This window comes from Populus alba, chromosome 18, assembly GCF_005239225.2.
Source record: "Populus alba chromosome 18, ASM523922v2, whole genome shotgun sequence".
NCBI lineage: Eukaryota > Viridiplantae > Streptophyta > Magnoliopsida > Malpighiales > Salicaceae > Populus > Populus alba.
The window spans coordinates 9,073,109-9,090,662 of NC_133301.1; the positions used below are offsets into that span (position 1 = coordinate 9,073,109).

Consider the following 17,554-nt stretch of genomic DNA (forward strand, 5'->3'; position numbering starts at 1 on the left):
GTAAAAACATGCGTCCACTTTGTATATATCAGAAAAATAATGAAGAATCTGCCTTACTAGTAATGAACCCAAAGTCCACTAGTATAGAATTGAATCTATTGAACCAAGCTCTTGGAGCTTTTTGAGACCATAAAGTGCTTTGTGAAGATGAAATATAAAATTTGGTTTGCTGGGGTCGGCAAAACCAGGAGGTTGTTACACGTAAACTTCTTGCAGCTGGTCATGGAGAAAGGCATCACGCACATCAAGTTGTCGAAGAGGACAATTATAAGTGTAAGCAAGTGAAAGCATGATACGTACTTGAAAACAAGATTGAAGGTTTCTCCAAAATCAATGCATCGTTGCTGATGAAATCCCTTTACAACAAGGCGAGCTTTGTGCATTTCAATAGTCCCATCTGAATGATGCTTGGTCTTGAAGACTCATTTACAAGCAATAACATTAAGATCTGGTTTAGGAGGAACTAGAGACCAAGTGTCATTTCGAATCAAAGCATTGAACTCTTTTAACATTGTTGTTTGCCTGTAAAGATGTTTAACTGCTTGGGAATAAGTAGGATCTTTTGTAGCAGTTCATAAAGAGGAATAACAATTAAAAATTCAGCTAAAGATTAAAAATTCACGTTCAGAGTTCGACGATAAAAGACACGAAAAGTGAACCCGACAAAGGTTTTTTTTTTTTTTTTTTTAAGAAAAAACATGATAGCGTTTCAATGCTGCAGCTTTACGTATTATTTTCAAGATCTCAAATAAATCGCAAATAAAAGTTTAAATTTAAAAGCACATGGATGTTTCAGAGATAGCACCGGTAATTACACAATTTGCCGTTGCTATCAAGAAAGCTCAATACAATACATGCTTTCTTAAGTCAACTCCCAAGAGGATGGCCGGCATCGTTTCAGGCTGCAGTATCAACTACCTCCGGCATATTATGTTTCTCAATCTCAGATAAACATGCAGAAAGTGGCCAATCCATCATGTTCACAGAGAGCATTGCAGAACATGTTTGGTTGGCCTTGTCTTGCCCATATTTACCAACTACTATGGATTGGCTTCCACCAAATTTGATCCAAGTACAACAGCAAAACGATAATAGGACATTGACACTAACATTGCCAAAAATGGGTGTCTTAATCATAACTGAAAATACACCAACTCAATGGATCAGACAAAACTGAATAGAAAACGAAAAATATATATATCAGGTCAGATTTCTTGGAGGTCATTTCAAAGCGAAGCTTGTTTCTGCTGTCAAGGGAACAAAATCTGCTAGGAAACTGATGGTGTGAGTGGCGTATGGACTGGAAAGATTTTATGGTGTCTAAAACTTCCCCTCAGCAGAATCAACGTTAAATCTTAGTGGCATCATCTTTGAAACATGCTTCTGGTAGCCTAAAGCTTAAGCAAAACATGGCCTGCATGATTAATCAGAAGTCATAAAAAAGGATCACAAAGCACCCTTATGCACACGAGTAAAAGTCTCCCTGTCTCAAACACATACTTCTGCTTTAAACTTGTCATAAATAAGCAATTAATTTCACGGTGGATGATAATTGGTACCTTATTTGGAGCCACATCCCTAACCCTGTGAAATATTGGCTCTTGTATGTGAGCATTCAAGGCAGACTCTGCCTCCTGCAAAAAGGATTGAATATATGCAAAATTTTGATTAAAATACAGAAGGAAATATGATGATAAGAGGTTAAAATTCAGAACAAAAAAAGAAGACAACAAAATATCTCTGCAAAAAAGGCTTACCGAAACTATCAATTCTTGGGTTTGTTTTGCTCGCATGAAGCAATAGCAGTGAATCAAGGGAAGAGGTCCTTTCCAATCCTTCCTCTGAATACACCCCTTGAATGCATCTAAGGAGAAAAATATTTTATGTTAACAAATATGATGCCCCCCCAGCCAAATTATTTATTAGCCATAATAACACTATCCCAAAAAATAGACATCTGGAATCACATTTGAACACTCAGGGATATAGGCAAAGAGAAAAGACTGAAAAATACTGCATATACCAAGAAAATGTAGGGCAGAAGCAGGAAGGTTCATGACTATATGATCAACATGCTCCCAAGGCTTAGTATTGGGAAGCTCCAGGGCTCTCATCCTCTTTTTTTTGCCTCCCTTTCTCCTAAAAGCATCCATTGCACCATCACCATTGATGCTTCCATTTTCTACTCAAAAGATGAACAAGAGTTTAGTCATACAAGCCAAATGAATGACAAGATTGTTATATATGCACCTAAATCCATTATTCAAGATGCTAACATGTTTTGCATTAACCCTAAATTTGGCACTTATGATACCTTCCAAGCAACAATCCGAGGGTCTTTTAGTTGCAGCTACAGAAGTGTATGTATTTCTATTCGAATCTTGTGCACCCTCCACATTACCTGAAACAGTAACAGGTGCATGACAAAACAAGTAACAGATGGAACTGCATGCAACAACAAACAGGCGGGGAAATAAATCAACACAAATAATACCTCCCAGTCTTGTGTTTTCTACCCTTGATTCCTCATTTTCCTGTACGCTGCAATCCTCACATGCTTTAAGCATTGAAACATTGCATTCTGCATTATTTTCACAAACTGGTGCTTCCATAAGTTGAGAAATAAATTTCCTAGCATCCATATTGTATGCACAAATGCAATCATCAACCTTATTGATTTCTGCATTAATCTTCAAGTAGCGAATGCTATCTGGGTTCAAATCATTTGCATAAACAATGCATCCTTTCTGTGCTGCTGGAATAGCGAAAGGACCGATCCCAGCAAACATGTCACAGATGATCTCTCCTCGTTGAAATTGAGAAACCAACCTTATGTGTTCATGTTCCAATCTTGAATTCCAGTAAACCAAGCTGTAATCAAGCTTGAACGTTGCCCCATATTGCTTCACTTCCGTGACCATGTCACTTTCTCCTGCTAAAATTTCAAACTTTGGCACCCGAAACTCATTTGTGATAGCTCCAACTTTATTAACAACAGTCTTTATCCTGGGATAATTTTTCTGCCCGGTAGATAGAATATATACACCAATTGTTTTAGATTATCCAGACAAAACTATCAGTTAAAAAAAGGACATCCAAACAGTAAAGCCACACAACCAACAGAAACTAAAATGAGGAAATTCCAGTTAAGATGCTTTAAGAAAATTGAAATAAAAAGGCACATGCTGTACATGGTTATTGTGAAATAAAAAGAACCATTTTGAATAGTATTTCAGGAAGAAATAGCAAATCATCTATGTTTAAAGAAAAACAACTAGTCCTTGAAAAACAAAGTTAAGAAAGATGAAGTATGCGTGAAGTAAAAACTTACATCATAAATAACCTTAGCAATAACATCCTTGTAGGGAAGCAGTTCATCATGTATATTTAGATGGGCAATTTGACCTGTAGGCATAATAAAAAATAGTAACTCATCATCTTTGGTGAGGTTCCTCATGTTAAGCACTGACAATCCACCATGTAACAATGTCTTGGAATCAATGTCAACCTTGAACAACTAACAGAGTATACAAACAACTCAGGCTTGTTTAGAAAGCTAAAAAAAGGAAGGATGACAACAAAAACAGAATACTAACCTATTGTTTCAAAAGATGACGGCACCTCCACTCCAGGAGGCAGAATCTGCTTCAATACATGATCTGGAATCAAAGATAAGCACCAGTCAGTGAGTCTTTCCATTTGTCAATAGACATATTGAAACACACCAAATTGTTTTTTTTTTTCTTTTTTCCAATATTTGTACAACAAGTTCAATCTGAAATAGTAGATGAACAATTAGGAAATGACCTGCACTCCAATAGGAATATCCGAGTGTCAACGAATAAGGAATTACTTGAATCTCACATAATTTCTTCAATTCATCAAGCTTCTGAGGTGATATCTCAGACAAATCTGTAACACATCAATTGCAAGTAAAGCACAAACACAATCAATAAAAATAAAATATAAAAAATAAGTTAAAATCAATCAGTAAATAACTTACCATGACTTTGAACTCTATCGGACAATATCATATAACGATTCTTTTGGCAAGTTGGATCCTCAGTAATAGGTTTGATTCTGGGCTTGTCAAGCAAATATCTGCAACCAACAAAAACCCAATATTAAAAAATTTGATATTAAAAAAAAAAAAAAAAAAAAAAAAGTAGACTAGAAAGAGTAGTTGTGGTAGTACCCGTTTAAAATGCGAGTGGCGGCTTTGCAAAGCTGACAAGGGATTCTAAGTGCCCATAATTTCAAATCAACATCAAATTTGCTTTCATCCAACATTTCTGGGCCACACAAAATTTCTTTCTTTTCTTAATAAAATTATAAGCAGCTTAAAAGAACAATAACAAAAGGAGAGAGAATTGAAAACTGAAACCCCCTCTCACCTTGACCTTTACTTGAGGCCTGAGGGTTTTGATTAAGGCTAGAAGCTAATGTTATAGGAACCAAACCAGACAGTGAACTGGCAAAGGTGCCAGATGACCGATTCACTGGTTGACCTGGCAGTTCACTGTCGGTTCAGTGCACCTGCACAAACTATGGATTTTCGTTCATTTCCAGCACCTAATGCATTGTGAGAACTTGAAAAAGAAAAAAAAAAAAAAGGAAGGAATAGTACCTAAAATCAAACAACTAAATTTTAAACAAGTCTTCAAACATCCAAATCCTTAAATCAATATACCAGACATTCAATTTTTTAAAATTCAACCATGAAGCACGCAAATAACAGAATAAGCAAAATGCTAACACAAGCATGAGCAAAGAAAAATAAAAGAAGCCTACAAGGACAAAACAACACTTGAGCAAGAGTCCCCCAACAAGGAAACCACTAGACATGGAAAAAAAACCTAAATGAATCAACAAGCCTCACAAAAGTAGATGATATACCACAAAACAGAACAGAAGAGGCTGTGAAATAATCCTATGAAGCATACAAAAGAGGCCATCAAGAAATTGATGAGACCAAGAGAACTTAGCAGGCAAACAAGACCCAACTAGTTTGCTGGCAATATAACGATATAATTGCCAGTATAAGGCACAAGATCAAAGAAAATGCAGCAAGCATCACAATCCAAGCATGAGCTTATTAGAAATCCAAGACAAAACCAGCAAGATAGAGAGAGTGAATTATCCGTTCCCACATGCTGCAGGAATTTCCAATTGGCTATTCTTACATGAACTAGTTCAGCCGAGATTGAAACCATCTCAACAAAGTAAGTCGAAAGAGCACACAAAATGATTCCTTAGGACTCCACTGTATGCTAAATACTACAATCATACTGTCCATAATGATATAACGTTTTCTAGTTCACTATTTTCTCCGTTGAAAATGGGATTTCCATATAAGTTAAAACCCATATCACCAAAGATCAAGTTAAATGTATAAATAATAGTGCTAAGTGCTGGGACCGACTCTACTTTCAAATTTCAATGTCATAAACATTCCCAACTTTCTACTAATTTCACTCTGTCTGTATATATATAGATTCAGAACAAGCAAAACAATTAGTAATTGCCCAGCTAATGAATAGAGAACAGATTAAAAGAAGAGGCTTTGTTAGCAGTAGTACCCTCGGCTATGCAAGAAGAAGAAGAAAATCTTCTTCAATGATTTTCCTTGGTACCTGGGCTTGGCAAAGTAATTAGTGTGCGTTTGTATTTTCAATTGTGATTTTCGGAGAAAGAGGGGAGGAAATCAGGATGCGCCGGCAACACAACTTGCAGAACAAAATCAAAGAAGAAAGAGGGGTCCGTCACAGTGGAACTGAACTGAGGAGGAGAAATTAGGTATTTGGGATTCGGGATGCTTAAAACGACGTCGTTTCTTCAATGAGAAAAGATTTAACTTATCCTTTAGAGTTTTATCCTAAACTTTTTTATTCATAATAGTATCCGTGTGTTTTATTATTTCGATGTTGTGGAAGCGGAGACCTTTACATGGCGGATGGCAGGATTCATGAAGAGTTGAGACTACCTTACAACCATGGTTTTTAAACTCGATCAGGCGGTCAACCCCTAAAAATGACAGATTGGCCTTCTGGTTCTAGAATTCCTAAGATGTTTTAACACTCCAAACGATTCAATACACAACTTTTACAAATTGTAGAGCAAAGCCAATGTTGTGCGTGCGTGCGGATGGAAGCAAACAACGACCCTGCTTATGCAGCTGTTCCAGAAAAATAAAAAATCTTGCAGGCATTATAAACCAATTAATCAGTTGAATTCATCAATCAAATTGATTCATAATAATTTAATTTAATTTAATCAGTAGCTTTGCGTTAAATTATTAATGTGTCCTGAGCCATTTCAATTTGGTTCCCAAAATAAACAATCAAATCAAAAAACATTTTAAGTTTTTGAATCAAATCAAAAACTAGTTTAAACTAATTAATTTTAATTCGATTTTGTTTAGATTTTTCCCCTTTCAAACTAGTTAGTTTGATTCGCTAGCTTAGAAATCTAGAAAATGATGTAATTTCTATATCAAGAGTTTGCTTTTAGCAACCCAATCCTTATCAAAAATTTATACACAAGTGATGGCATAACCTTTTGCATGTAGAGGACTGCCTCTTTTTTATTTTTATTTTGCATGAAAGCTTTAATAACGACTGAAGAAGCTCTTTATAAATAAGTCATAACTCATTTGAGTTGAAAATTTAGTGTTCGAGTTCAATAAAATAAAATAAAAAAAGGTCAAGGAGGTTTATCGAGTAGGTTTTTGTACATGTTTGTGTGCATGTGCGCGCGCCTATATGAGGAGGTTTGCTGGTTAAGATCCATAGAAAGAGAGGATTGAGAAATGCAGAGAGCAAAGGCAAAGAGCGGGGAGAGATGCAAAGAGCGGTTTATGTGTTTAGGAATGCTACTTTAGATTTAGGGTTAAAAAACATCGATTGAAAATCAGTTTTAAACTTTGAAAATTCAGTTTTTTTCAGTTAAGTATTTTTAATTTAATCAGTTTATTGATAATTTTTTTGCTAACCTCTGAACCTTGGTGTTTGTCAAAATGAAAGATGAGGAGCTAATAAAGATTTCAAAAAGTAAAGAAAAAAAAGCAAACTGTTGCTCGCGAGGAGAATATTCGCAAGCAAATCAAATGGTTTTGGGTTTTTCCATTGACGCAGCATAACAGTTCTCACGCTGCAGGCAAGCATGCCATCAGCGTGTGCTAATTCGACACCCATTGGCCATGACATTAATCCAAGAACACAGTATATCTCCTAATCCAATGCTCTCTAATTTGGTAATGCCATGATTAAGGCCTGAAAACCAACAAAAAAAAATATGGAAAGTAATGAGAAAAACCCTTACGCTTTGTCGGGACTGCGAGCAACGGTGAGATAATCCAAGCTTGCCTTGAAATCTTTTCGCGTTGCTTGGGAAGAAGAGATTTCTTCCGCGCTTCTTTGCAACTGGTATGGCTTCAGTTGAAGGATTTGAACTAGGTTAAAAAAAGGATTGGGAGGAAGGGGAGATTAGGTTTTCTTTTTAATTCATTGTTGAAATCGGTGATGTTTTCCTGAGAAAGATGAGAGAGAGAAAGGAAAACAAAAAAAAAAAAAAGACTCTCCGGGGTTTACCTACCCATGTCAACCAGGTTCTTATGAGTTAAAATCCCGATTGGTTTTTGCTTTAACCCAAGCCTTGGATTGATTTGTTGGCCGGACTGGGTTTTTTTTTATATTAAATGTTAATTTTTGTTTAGAAATATAGTTATGAATGTTTTTTATTCATTTTTATATTAAAATAATATTTTTTTATTTTAAAAAAATTATTTTTGATATCAAGTGCATTAAAATATCTAAAAATACTAAAAAATATTAATTTGAAACAAATATAATATAAAAAAAAATAAATTTTTTTAAAAATATTTTTAAAATATAAAAATAAAAATGATTTGCATTATTGAGAAAACCTTTAATTTGTTGCTCAATTTGAAAAAAAATGAAGACCCGATTGTTCAGAGCTCTTAGTAGTCTATTAATTATACAACCTTGGATTACCAGTATTCCTTTAATGATTACAAGAAGGACAATAAAAAACATGTATTACTAGCATTTTCTATCAGGATAGAAGAATTTGTTTTGAAACAAAAACAGAAAAACTGTGGAAACTATAATTAGACTATATGTTCAGTTTCTTTACACAAAAATTACAATATTAAAAACAGTAAATCGCAGTTGCATCCCTAATTAGAACCTTCTCTTATTGCCAAAACACATAAACAACATAAAAATTTACAATATTAACAACTTTTTATCATTAAAAACACTTTATTTATTGTCAAAATTGGTTGCATTATTAACAATTCCAATCGATATTGGAACCTTGATAAATGATTTTGAAATCCTACGAAAAATCTTAAATCATGTAATTTTTTTTATAAACTTACACCTTTTATTTTATAAACTATTAATTAACACATTTTCATTCTAACATGTCTAATTTTTTATTTTTAAAATTTGATGAAAAGTTACATCTAGCAACGGATGATAATTAGAGATGATATGCACAATGAAGATTTATTTTTCTGGCTTAGAGTGTTTTATGACAATGCTATTTATTGTTGTTTTTTAAGCCCTTTAAAAGTCATGCTTTATAATTTGAATTTTAACTTATTAGCGTGTATTATTTAAACTCTTCTACAGCAGAAGCCAAGAGTTAAACTCTTCTAAAACAAGAATTCTACTCAAACAAAATTGTAATATCTCATATCGGCGGGTGATGACTTAGGAAAGGGTCTTATATGAGCATGCTCACCTTGACTAGTAGGACACGATTTAGGGCCATGCGTGGCTGCCAAAAATAAATTCATGAGGCCCATGAGGCAAAGTGGATAATATCTTACTAGTGGGGTAGAGTGTTACATTTAGTATCAGAGAACGGCTTACTGGTTGTCCGATGATGCTGATAGCGGTCATTGGGCTCCTTAAGAGAGGGTGGATTGTAATATCTCACATCGGCAGGTGAAACTTGGGGGAGGGCCTTCTATATGAGCATGCTCACTTTGATTCTTCCCATATCAAATATTACTTTACCGTTACGATTCTTCCTAGATCAATATTTTTTTTCAAAAAAAAATATATATATAAACAGTGTTTTCAATAAATTTTTGTAGTTAAAATAATTTAAGTGAAAATAAAAAACTTTATGCATATATGTAATTAAATAAATTAAAAATAATGTGTGTTAATAAATGAAAAAAAACCATAAATAATAACTAAAAGTAAAAATGAAAAAATTGAGAGGCAGATGTAAATCAAGATATTTAATCTCGCAAGCTAGGATATTTACCCAGTTGTGTTTGCTAATTTTATTTATTAAAATAATTTTTTTTATTTAAGCAAACAATAATAAAAATAGAAACAAATATTAAATTAATTAAATAAAATAAAAGGAAAAAAAACATTATACAAGGCTGCACGTATTAGAAATATTATATGAAAATAATTTTTTTTATTTTTAAATACAGTTCATATATACAAGAGATAAAAAAAAAATTATAGATAAATCAAAAAAACTATTCAAAATTTAACTGCATAACAAAAAAAAATTGTAATTTAAAAGAAATTATCTAAACAAAATGATAGAGAATATGTATTAATATAAATAAAAATAAAAAGGAATTTAGAGAAAAAAACCATATAAAAAAGAATTAATTTTAAAAAATAATTAGAAAAAATATATATATTTTTTAAAAAGCAAAGGCAGGTGTTGTTGGACTTGACAAGCCAAGCCAACCCCCTCAGCACATTTCTCCAAGGCCAAGCGTGGGCATGCCCTGGCCAACCTACATGACTATTGTAGTCGCAAATAGGGCAAATGACTTCTTGTTCACCCAATTTTCTTTGAAAAACAAATTAGACGACGCGTCGTCTAATTTGCTCAAATTCTAGCCATTATAGCAGCTAAAAAAATTAGGACTTAAATTTATTTTGCCCTAAAAACCCGTTTTTCAACTCATTTTGACCCTAACACACAATAGAAATCGTGACAAACCTATCCATGACCTAAAGAAACCAAAAAATCATCTCAAAATAAAAAATCAAACCGACCTCAGATATGTTTTTTCACAAACTTTAAAGGTAAAAAAAAGACCTAATATGAACTCCCCTCTTTAATGGAGCCATTTGACACAAACATTGACTGTTTTGGTGGTCTAAATCGGTATCAACAATATTTGTTTCTCTCTACCATTAGAATTGAGCAACCTCTCTTTCTCATCTCTCAACCAGGAATTAAAAAATAACACAAACAAACTTTTATTCCAAAATTGAATATGAAAAAAAATTGAGGCACCGAAATCGTATAATTTGTGTTTTTTTTTCTTAAAGTTAAAGTACCAAAGTGTATATATTTTGAAATTTTTAGCACGCCACTCTTATTTGATGATCTTCTAATTTCACTATTGCTTAAAAAATCATAAGCAATTGACTTTAAATTATGATCAAATTGCCTAAAATAAATTTATGAGGACCAACATAAATTGTAAAAAATATACAGTATAATCCCATAGTGTTGTAAGAGGGGGTGAACAATGCTCACTATAGAGTGTACACCCCATGCATTTTAGTTTTCAAGTTAATTTAGATCATATTTTTTGAAAGAGAAAAGTAACAAGTGACATGTAGGCAAATTGAAAAAAAGTTAATAAAATAAATTATTAAAAATTCATTGTTGATAATTAAAATTAAAATAAATAAATAAATAATTATATCCTGAACCGTGAGTTTGGTAGAAAATTTTGGTTTGTTTTTTATGAAAATATAAGGACATATAAAGGTTTAACAATGTATGATATATAATTAATCAATCTATGATATGTAGTTTTTCAAAATTGTGATAATTAAATAATACCTTGGCTGGACAGGAGATTAAACCATGAATTGGGTCACCTAAGACGTCATTGCACTAGCATTTTCGTCACCCAAGACTAACCAGGAGAGTAAAACCTTTAAAGACTCGTAAACAAAAAGGAAAAATGATTAGAACAAATTAAAAAGTGATGGTTCAATTAGGACCAGCCCATCAGGCCATGCGGATCCAGACAGCACCAGCCTGTAATCCTTCCACTGCCAAGAGCGGAAGGTGATCGCTGCTCTGTGAGACCAGCCTCACGCTATGCCCTCCACTCTAGGAGCCAAGACACCCAGGTCTTCACTAGGATGCCTTAGCACGTCTCCTGGCTTGGAACGGGCAGGCCAGATGATAGCCGAACTGAACCCAACCCTATAAACTGAGTCAACGTTCCATCACTTCAAAGCTCCCACTCGGGTTACAAGCTCTCGTTACAAAGCTCAGCTGGTAAGCAGGTCAGAGGGCTAGGAATATAAACTTCAAATATTATTCCTTTCTTTCCGATGTGGGATTTTCCACTTACGCGTTCATCAGGGAAAGCTTGAATGAGCAAATCTTGGCATAAAAAGTAACAGATTGAGGAAGGAGAGGATTCTCCACTTTCGATGGAGAATTTTGCACTAGGTAAACAAGAAGAGAAAGAACATCATGAAATCACTACCTAAATCAAGGCATCGTTTTTTTTTTTTTTTTTTTTTTTTCTGTTCTTTTCAACATTGGACGCGTAGAAGGGGTGAAAGGAAGGGCTGTCCAAGGTTGAAACATAATTGATTAATGAATCGATGGCAACAGGCTAAAATCATGAACCTTGATGGCTGTATAACCATTGCTTTTAAAAACAACTCAAGATAGCTCTTGCGCTTTAATGTGTAATAACAAACAAAAAGCACAAATCCTGTAAGCACATTTCCTAACTTCAAACGCAAGAGAGAGCTCATGTCTTTATCAGAAGTTACACAGGCCAATCTTTCAAAAAAAAGAAGGAAAAACACAGATGAAGACAAGAAACCGATCATTTTATTGTTCAAGAAAGGATAAAAAATACAGAAGCTTATCTGTTTGTTGATGAAATAGCTAGTATTGTCAAAGCTTGAATTATGAGTTGTTGATAAATTAAGATCATAGTAATATGAGAGAATTGGTGTCACAACATGATACTCTTCCTTCAAGGGAAGCAAATTTATTAATTTGCTTCTCTTTCTGGTTCCTAGCAACAATCACTCAGAAGTTGTTTTTCTTTGATTTAGCAAAGAACTTTGGATGAACGTTTTGCCTCGCTATCTCCCCCGTCAATATTGGAGGCTTCGAGCCCTAGAATGGAATCAAATGGGAAAAAATCAGCTCTTTCCCCCAGTTTTTTTTCTACCCTTCGCAAACCTTCTTCTTCCACTTCCTCCACCTCCATCATGTCTCCACCATCGTTGCCACCATCAGCCATATATCAGATTTCCCAACACCACCAAGAACACCACTAACAACTCTGCTCCTTTTACCAAGCAAGTACCCCCTCCCTCCGCCACTGCATGCAGTGGCATAAATAATTAATATGGTCGATAAGCTAGGTAAGTGACCATACAACGATGACTGGATGCATTTCAGCTCAACCCAACATAAAAAAATAGGAGATAATTCTGTTGGATCGTCAATCAGCCCAACCCGGCCTAATCGGGTTCAACCCATTTATTTTAAAAATAATATATAATAATATTAAAAAAAAAATTTGAAATTTTTCAAAAGGCATTTTAATATGGGTCCCTCACATGTTTTTCTAATAAATTTTGCATAATATCAATTATAGACTTACATTGTAAGATACGGACATGGTATTAAAAGTACATGATTTTCTCCAAAACTTCAAAAAAATCCAAAAATTCAAAAATAAACTTTTATTTAAAAAAAAAAAAATGTTTGGCTTTCATGCATGCAACCAAGTCCTAAAATTTTTTTCTTACATATTTTCTATAAAAAAAAGATAAGATAAAATCACCATTTTATCATGTTTTAAATAAAAAGCAAAAATAGATATCATAACTGATTTATGAGGATTTGATCAAAATATAAAAAATCTCATTATAATTAGTTTGTTATTCATAACATTAGGACTTAGCTATATCCAATAAATAAATAAATCTAGGCTTTAAAATGGTTAGTATTTAACTTAATAAGGTAAAAACTTTCTCACGAAAAAAGATCTACTTTGCACCTTAGATAAAACCAAAGAATAATAACACGACTTAAAATGACAATTAAATAATAATAAAATTATATTAGGTAGGGTATATTAGAGATGATGTGTCTTTTCCTTACATAATCAATTTCTTACCCGGACTCTCATAGATCATGAAGTTTTCTAATGACTATAATATTAGGTGATGACTCTTGATCCTTATAATTATAATTTTATGGTTAAATCCAAAAAAAATTTCCCACACTCAAGACTCAAATCCACCATCCAACGTCGTCTACATCATGAAAAGCATGATCTAAATGTTCTTTTCGTCCGGCAATAAGCCATACAGAAATATCTAGCTAATTAAAATCTAAAAAATGCTCATTTCTTAAAAAAAAAGCAGCAATCAAACTATGTTCGGACACCTACATTTACATGATACACCCAAACAACAACTCTTGGTTCTAAGCAAATCTGGGATTTCCAAACTATCATACACTTGAACCTATTCGAAAATGTAGCTTGACACATAAAAGAAATTAACAGCACGAGCTAGAAAATAAAGATCGCAGTTTCTTAGCCATTGTCATTAAGTTTTGTCTAAATGTTTAGGGCACAACAACTATTGGTTCTGAATGAAACCAGAAACTAAAAAATGTTGGACACCTGCGCTCATTAGGCGCAGACCTCTCTATAATGAAAAGTTTGCCTTTATATAGAATACCAAATCTAATACAAAAGCACCCTTCCCAATCCTTGCGTGAACTGAACCTGCAAAACAATCACAGAACCAAGGTTATGCAAGCCAGTTGAGAGCAATTGTAGGGGAGAAATCTATGAAAACTAAGCAATCACTAATAAAAAGGTAAGGCAAAATGCCAGACACTGCAAGCTGCAGCAATGGAGTTGTAAACAAAGAACAACATCCTCATAGCTATAGAAATTCAAAAGTAAAAGGCAGGATTCACGACGAAGAAGACCGATGGCCAACTTCAAAACGCAGTTGCAACAGCTAAAATCACAGTAGTGAAAACATAAAAGCAAACATGAAAAGAAAAGAAAAGAAAAAAATAGCATAAAAAGAAGGCAAGTAATGTCTAAATCGCATTTTATATTTTGACTTTAAGGCATGCTTCGAAACTAACAGCAGATGAGTTTAACATGGAGGACAAGCACGCAATCAACAATGGAAGAGCAAAAATATCTAAAGATAAACAAAATATTAAAACATACACAAGAGCAATATCTATGAACAAACTAAAGAAAAGAACTGTCAGAAAGCCTCTGCAGACCAACAGCCACGACAATAGAACAGAAGCCAAAGGGAAAAACAAAACACTGTTTATTAAAGAATCATCAAGATCAAAGAATGAGGCACAGAGCCAATTAAAAGAACACCATCTCATTCTAAAAAGCAAAGTCTAAATCCCAAATAAGCAACAAAGAAAAGAAAAGATTCACATACCAACAATGGTAGCAAGATAAAGAACTAAACAAAGTGAAAAACATGTAAGCATCTTAGAGCCTTTATGGAGACAGGATGAATCAAGGTCAGAAAAAAAGGGATGTATGCAGCACACAAACCCAAAAATATGGAAGGGGAACATGATCTTCAAGGAGAGAGTTGACATGCAAGAATGACTACAGAAGATAATTTAAAGAAAATGATTTTGAGTTACACACCTGGTTTCAATCCAACATAAACTGTATAAAACGCAACCACAGAATCCCTTGTACACAACAAATTTCTTCTCTAATCAGACAAGCAATCAGGTTCCAGCAGAAAGATGACGAAGGGGCAGCTTCAGCGCCAACACTGTAGAGCCAAGCAAGAGTCAGAATCAAACCATTTAAAAACATGAATCGAAGTACATGACGCGAGAGGAACAATCGATGTCCAGCTATACACGCAGGATGTCACTGGAAAAAGCATAGGCTCGACAATCAAACATGATCACGACCATCAACATCCCCAAGGCATATAAAGTTAGGATTGCAGCGTTCACAATTTGCAGAACTAAAGCCAGAACCAATGGTCACAGAGCAGCCATCTCTCTCCCAAAGCCAGCATGAAGCAGACCACCAGAAATTCCAAAGAAAATGAAAAGATTGGCAAAAACCAAAATCGAAATACCAAACATAAATTTTGTTCAGAATCGATTATGCTTTTAGTGGGGTCGGTTGAACAAGATTTAATCTATAATGTTGGAAACTAAAAAAAACCCGAGTACCTACCCCTACAAATCAAGATGTTCCGAGTAAAATAAAGAAAAAAGTCATTAAACTACCCCCCGTCACCATTTTCATCATCAATATCACAACTTTTTCTTACCATCATTCAAAACCATCAACAAAAATTAGTTTATTTTAGTATATCTAAATAATAGAAATAACACATATTTCACATAATTGTTTTCGACAGAGAAATCTCAAAACAAACAGGCTGAGAAATTTTTTTTGGGGGGGGTTTTAATGATATTTAGACGCTCAAATCAAGTTCCCGTAAACAGCATTTGTATTTAAGAATAGCCAATGACCCTTCCGGTGAGGGAAAGTTGTAAACCGCTTCGAATTCCACGTTGAACTATGGTAAAAGAATGCCACAGTATTTTATTACAATATCTATTTTAATTTTTATGTACAGGGAGTTTAGAAAAAGTATTCAACATTAATACCTAACTCGATGCTGCCATACCAATCACGATGCACTAATTATACAGACGTGCGTGTGTGAAGAAAAGCAAGACGAGGGTTGCTGTGCACTACAAAATTTGATAAAAGAAAGAGAAAATTGATTCTTCCTATCCCTTCAAGCACCGACGAACAAAAAGACCACAGGAGGAAACAATTTCAGAGAGTGAGAGACGTCTCCTCGTGGCCCCGCCCAATTGACATTAATTAATCCCTGCGGAACTGCTGCGTTGATTTTTCTGAGGCAGCATCCATCTTAAGGAGATTGAAAATCAAGCCTCTTGAATGAGAGATCCAGGGCTGGCTGGGCCTTCAGTTTGTTTCACCCAAGTGCTGTGTTTCTGTCGTCTTTGAGCTGGAAGTCCCTAAAGCGATCGCCTTGCTGCTGCTTTGCTTTGTGGCGGCCATGCCTCCGTATTCATCCTGCTTTGACAGCGAGCCAAGCATATAATGACTTTGATTGTTGGGTATCATAAGAGGAATCAATCACGTATGGCATGGTCATGCCAGCATAGAAGCATGGAGACGCACCGTCCGAGGATGTAAAAACGGGTCTTTTGCTGCTTTGCCATGGACAAGCACCTCCTTCGAAAACCATTCTTTCCGTGACCCTTTCTTCTGTTGGATCGGGATGGTAGGTGAAGGTAGTTAGAGGAGGACATGGTCACAGTGATTGAAGGAAAACCGAGAAACTGTTGTATATGGAGGTAGCTTAGCTATGTGTATTTGGAGACGACGAGGAATTGAGAGAGAAGGAACGCTATGGTTGCTGCTTATATAGAAGAAGAGAGACGGACACAACTGTGGTGGATTGGACGCTGCCCCACTCTGTTCTTTCATGGAAGGAAAGCGTCGGTATTCCTCTCTTAAATTGACACTACTACCCCTGTAAGTCCTAGTTTTTTTTTTATATATATAAAATGTTTTGCTGAAGTAAATTTCTATTATATTCATGAATAAATTTATAGAAATGGTATAATCATGTTGAAAATAAATTTAATTTCATTTTTCTTGTAATTATTCTAAGCTAAAAAATTGAAAAGATATTTAGGCGGTATAACTGTATTTTTTACAAAAATTAAACAATATTTTAAAAAAATTAATACCAAATATTGCGGATAGTTATACTAGTATGTGTGTGTGTATATGTTATATTTTGGTTAAGAGCTATTTAAAAATATAAATGTGGTTGTTTTTAAAGTATTTTTTTATTTAAAAATACATCAAAATAATATTTTTTTATATTTTAAAAATTATTTTTTATATTAGTGCATCAAAATAATTTGAAAACATTAAAATAATCTGAAAATATAAAAAATATATATATTAAATTAAAAATAAAAAAAATTCAATTTTTTTTAAAAATATTTTTAAAATATAAAAAAGGGTCTAAACGTTGCAATCGAGTGAAGCGAATGACCAAAATTGCAGTAAAGAAAGAGGAAGAAAAGACAGCACACAAATCATGAACTTGTATTTTTCAACTCAATTACTTTTCCTGGCAGGGGTGTTCTGGTCATTACAGAAAAGAAATTCACACGCTGGTCAAATGAGAGTGGATGCTAATTCAAACACTGAAAAGGACCTGAGCTCAGAGAAGCCGTGTAAGGGGATGTATACAGCCCCCCCCGCGGCTTTTTTGTCCTTATTTAGCCCACGTTTTCCTTTTAAAATCCAGACTTTCTGCTACAAATGTTTCAAGGGAAACCTGAAACCGGTTTATATAATGATGTTTTATAAATAAATAAATAAATTATTTTTAAAAATTTATTTTTAATATCAAAATATTAACTAAAAACATAAAAAATAATTTAAATTAAAAAAAAA

At 34.0% G+C, this 17,554-nt stretch overlaps 2 protein-coding genes across 6 annotated transcripts; both read right to left on the reverse strand.

The window, feature by feature from the left end:
• Positions 1 to 1,111: 1,111 nt before the first annotated feature.
• Positions 1,112 to 16,042, reverse strand: LOC118054130 (tRNA (guanine(37)-N(1))-methyltransferase 2). 5 transcript variants are annotated; one of them, XM_035065581.2, is made up of 12 exons: positions 5,580 to 6,107; positions 4,196 to 4,292; positions 4,004 to 4,101; positions 3,808 to 3,912; positions 3,597 to 3,659; positions 3,332 to 3,405; positions 2,495 to 3,020; positions 2,315 to 2,401; positions 2,024 to 2,182; positions 1,758 to 1,864; positions 1,560 to 1,634; positions 1,112 to 1,414 (listed from the first exon to the last, which is right to left on the reverse strand). In XM_035065581.2, exons 2-12 carry the CDS (start codon positions 4,288 to 4,290, stop codon positions 1,349 to 1,351), a joined length of 1,455 nt encoding a protein of 484 aa, XP_034921472.1. In that variant the 5' UTR covers positions 4,291 to 4,292; positions 5,580 to 6,107; the 3' UTR covers positions 1,112 to 1,348. The 5 variants fall into 5 exon arrangements, with proteins under 5 accessions (XP_034921472.1, XP_034921471.1, XP_034921469.1 ...); XM_035065580.2 differs by lacking the exon at positions 5,580 to 6,107 and adding an exon at positions 14,720 to 16,042 and having other exon boundaries at positions 2,315 to 3,020; XM_035065578.2 differs by lacking the exon at positions 5,580 to 6,107 and adding an exon at positions 7,321 to 7,566 and having other exon boundaries at positions 2,315 to 3,020.
• A 25-nt stretch (positions 16,043 to 16,067) lies between these two features.
• On the reverse strand, positions 16,068 to 16,486 carry LOC118054131 (small polypeptide DEVIL 10). The gene has a single exon (XM_035065583.2). The coding sequence runs from the start codon at positions 16,387 to 16,389 to the stop codon at positions 16,210 to 16,212; it is 180 nt and encodes a 59-aa protein (XP_034921474.1). The 5' UTR covers positions 16,390 to 16,486; the 3' UTR covers positions 16,068 to 16,209.
• Between the last annotated feature and the right edge of the window lie 1,068 nt (positions 16,487 to 17,554).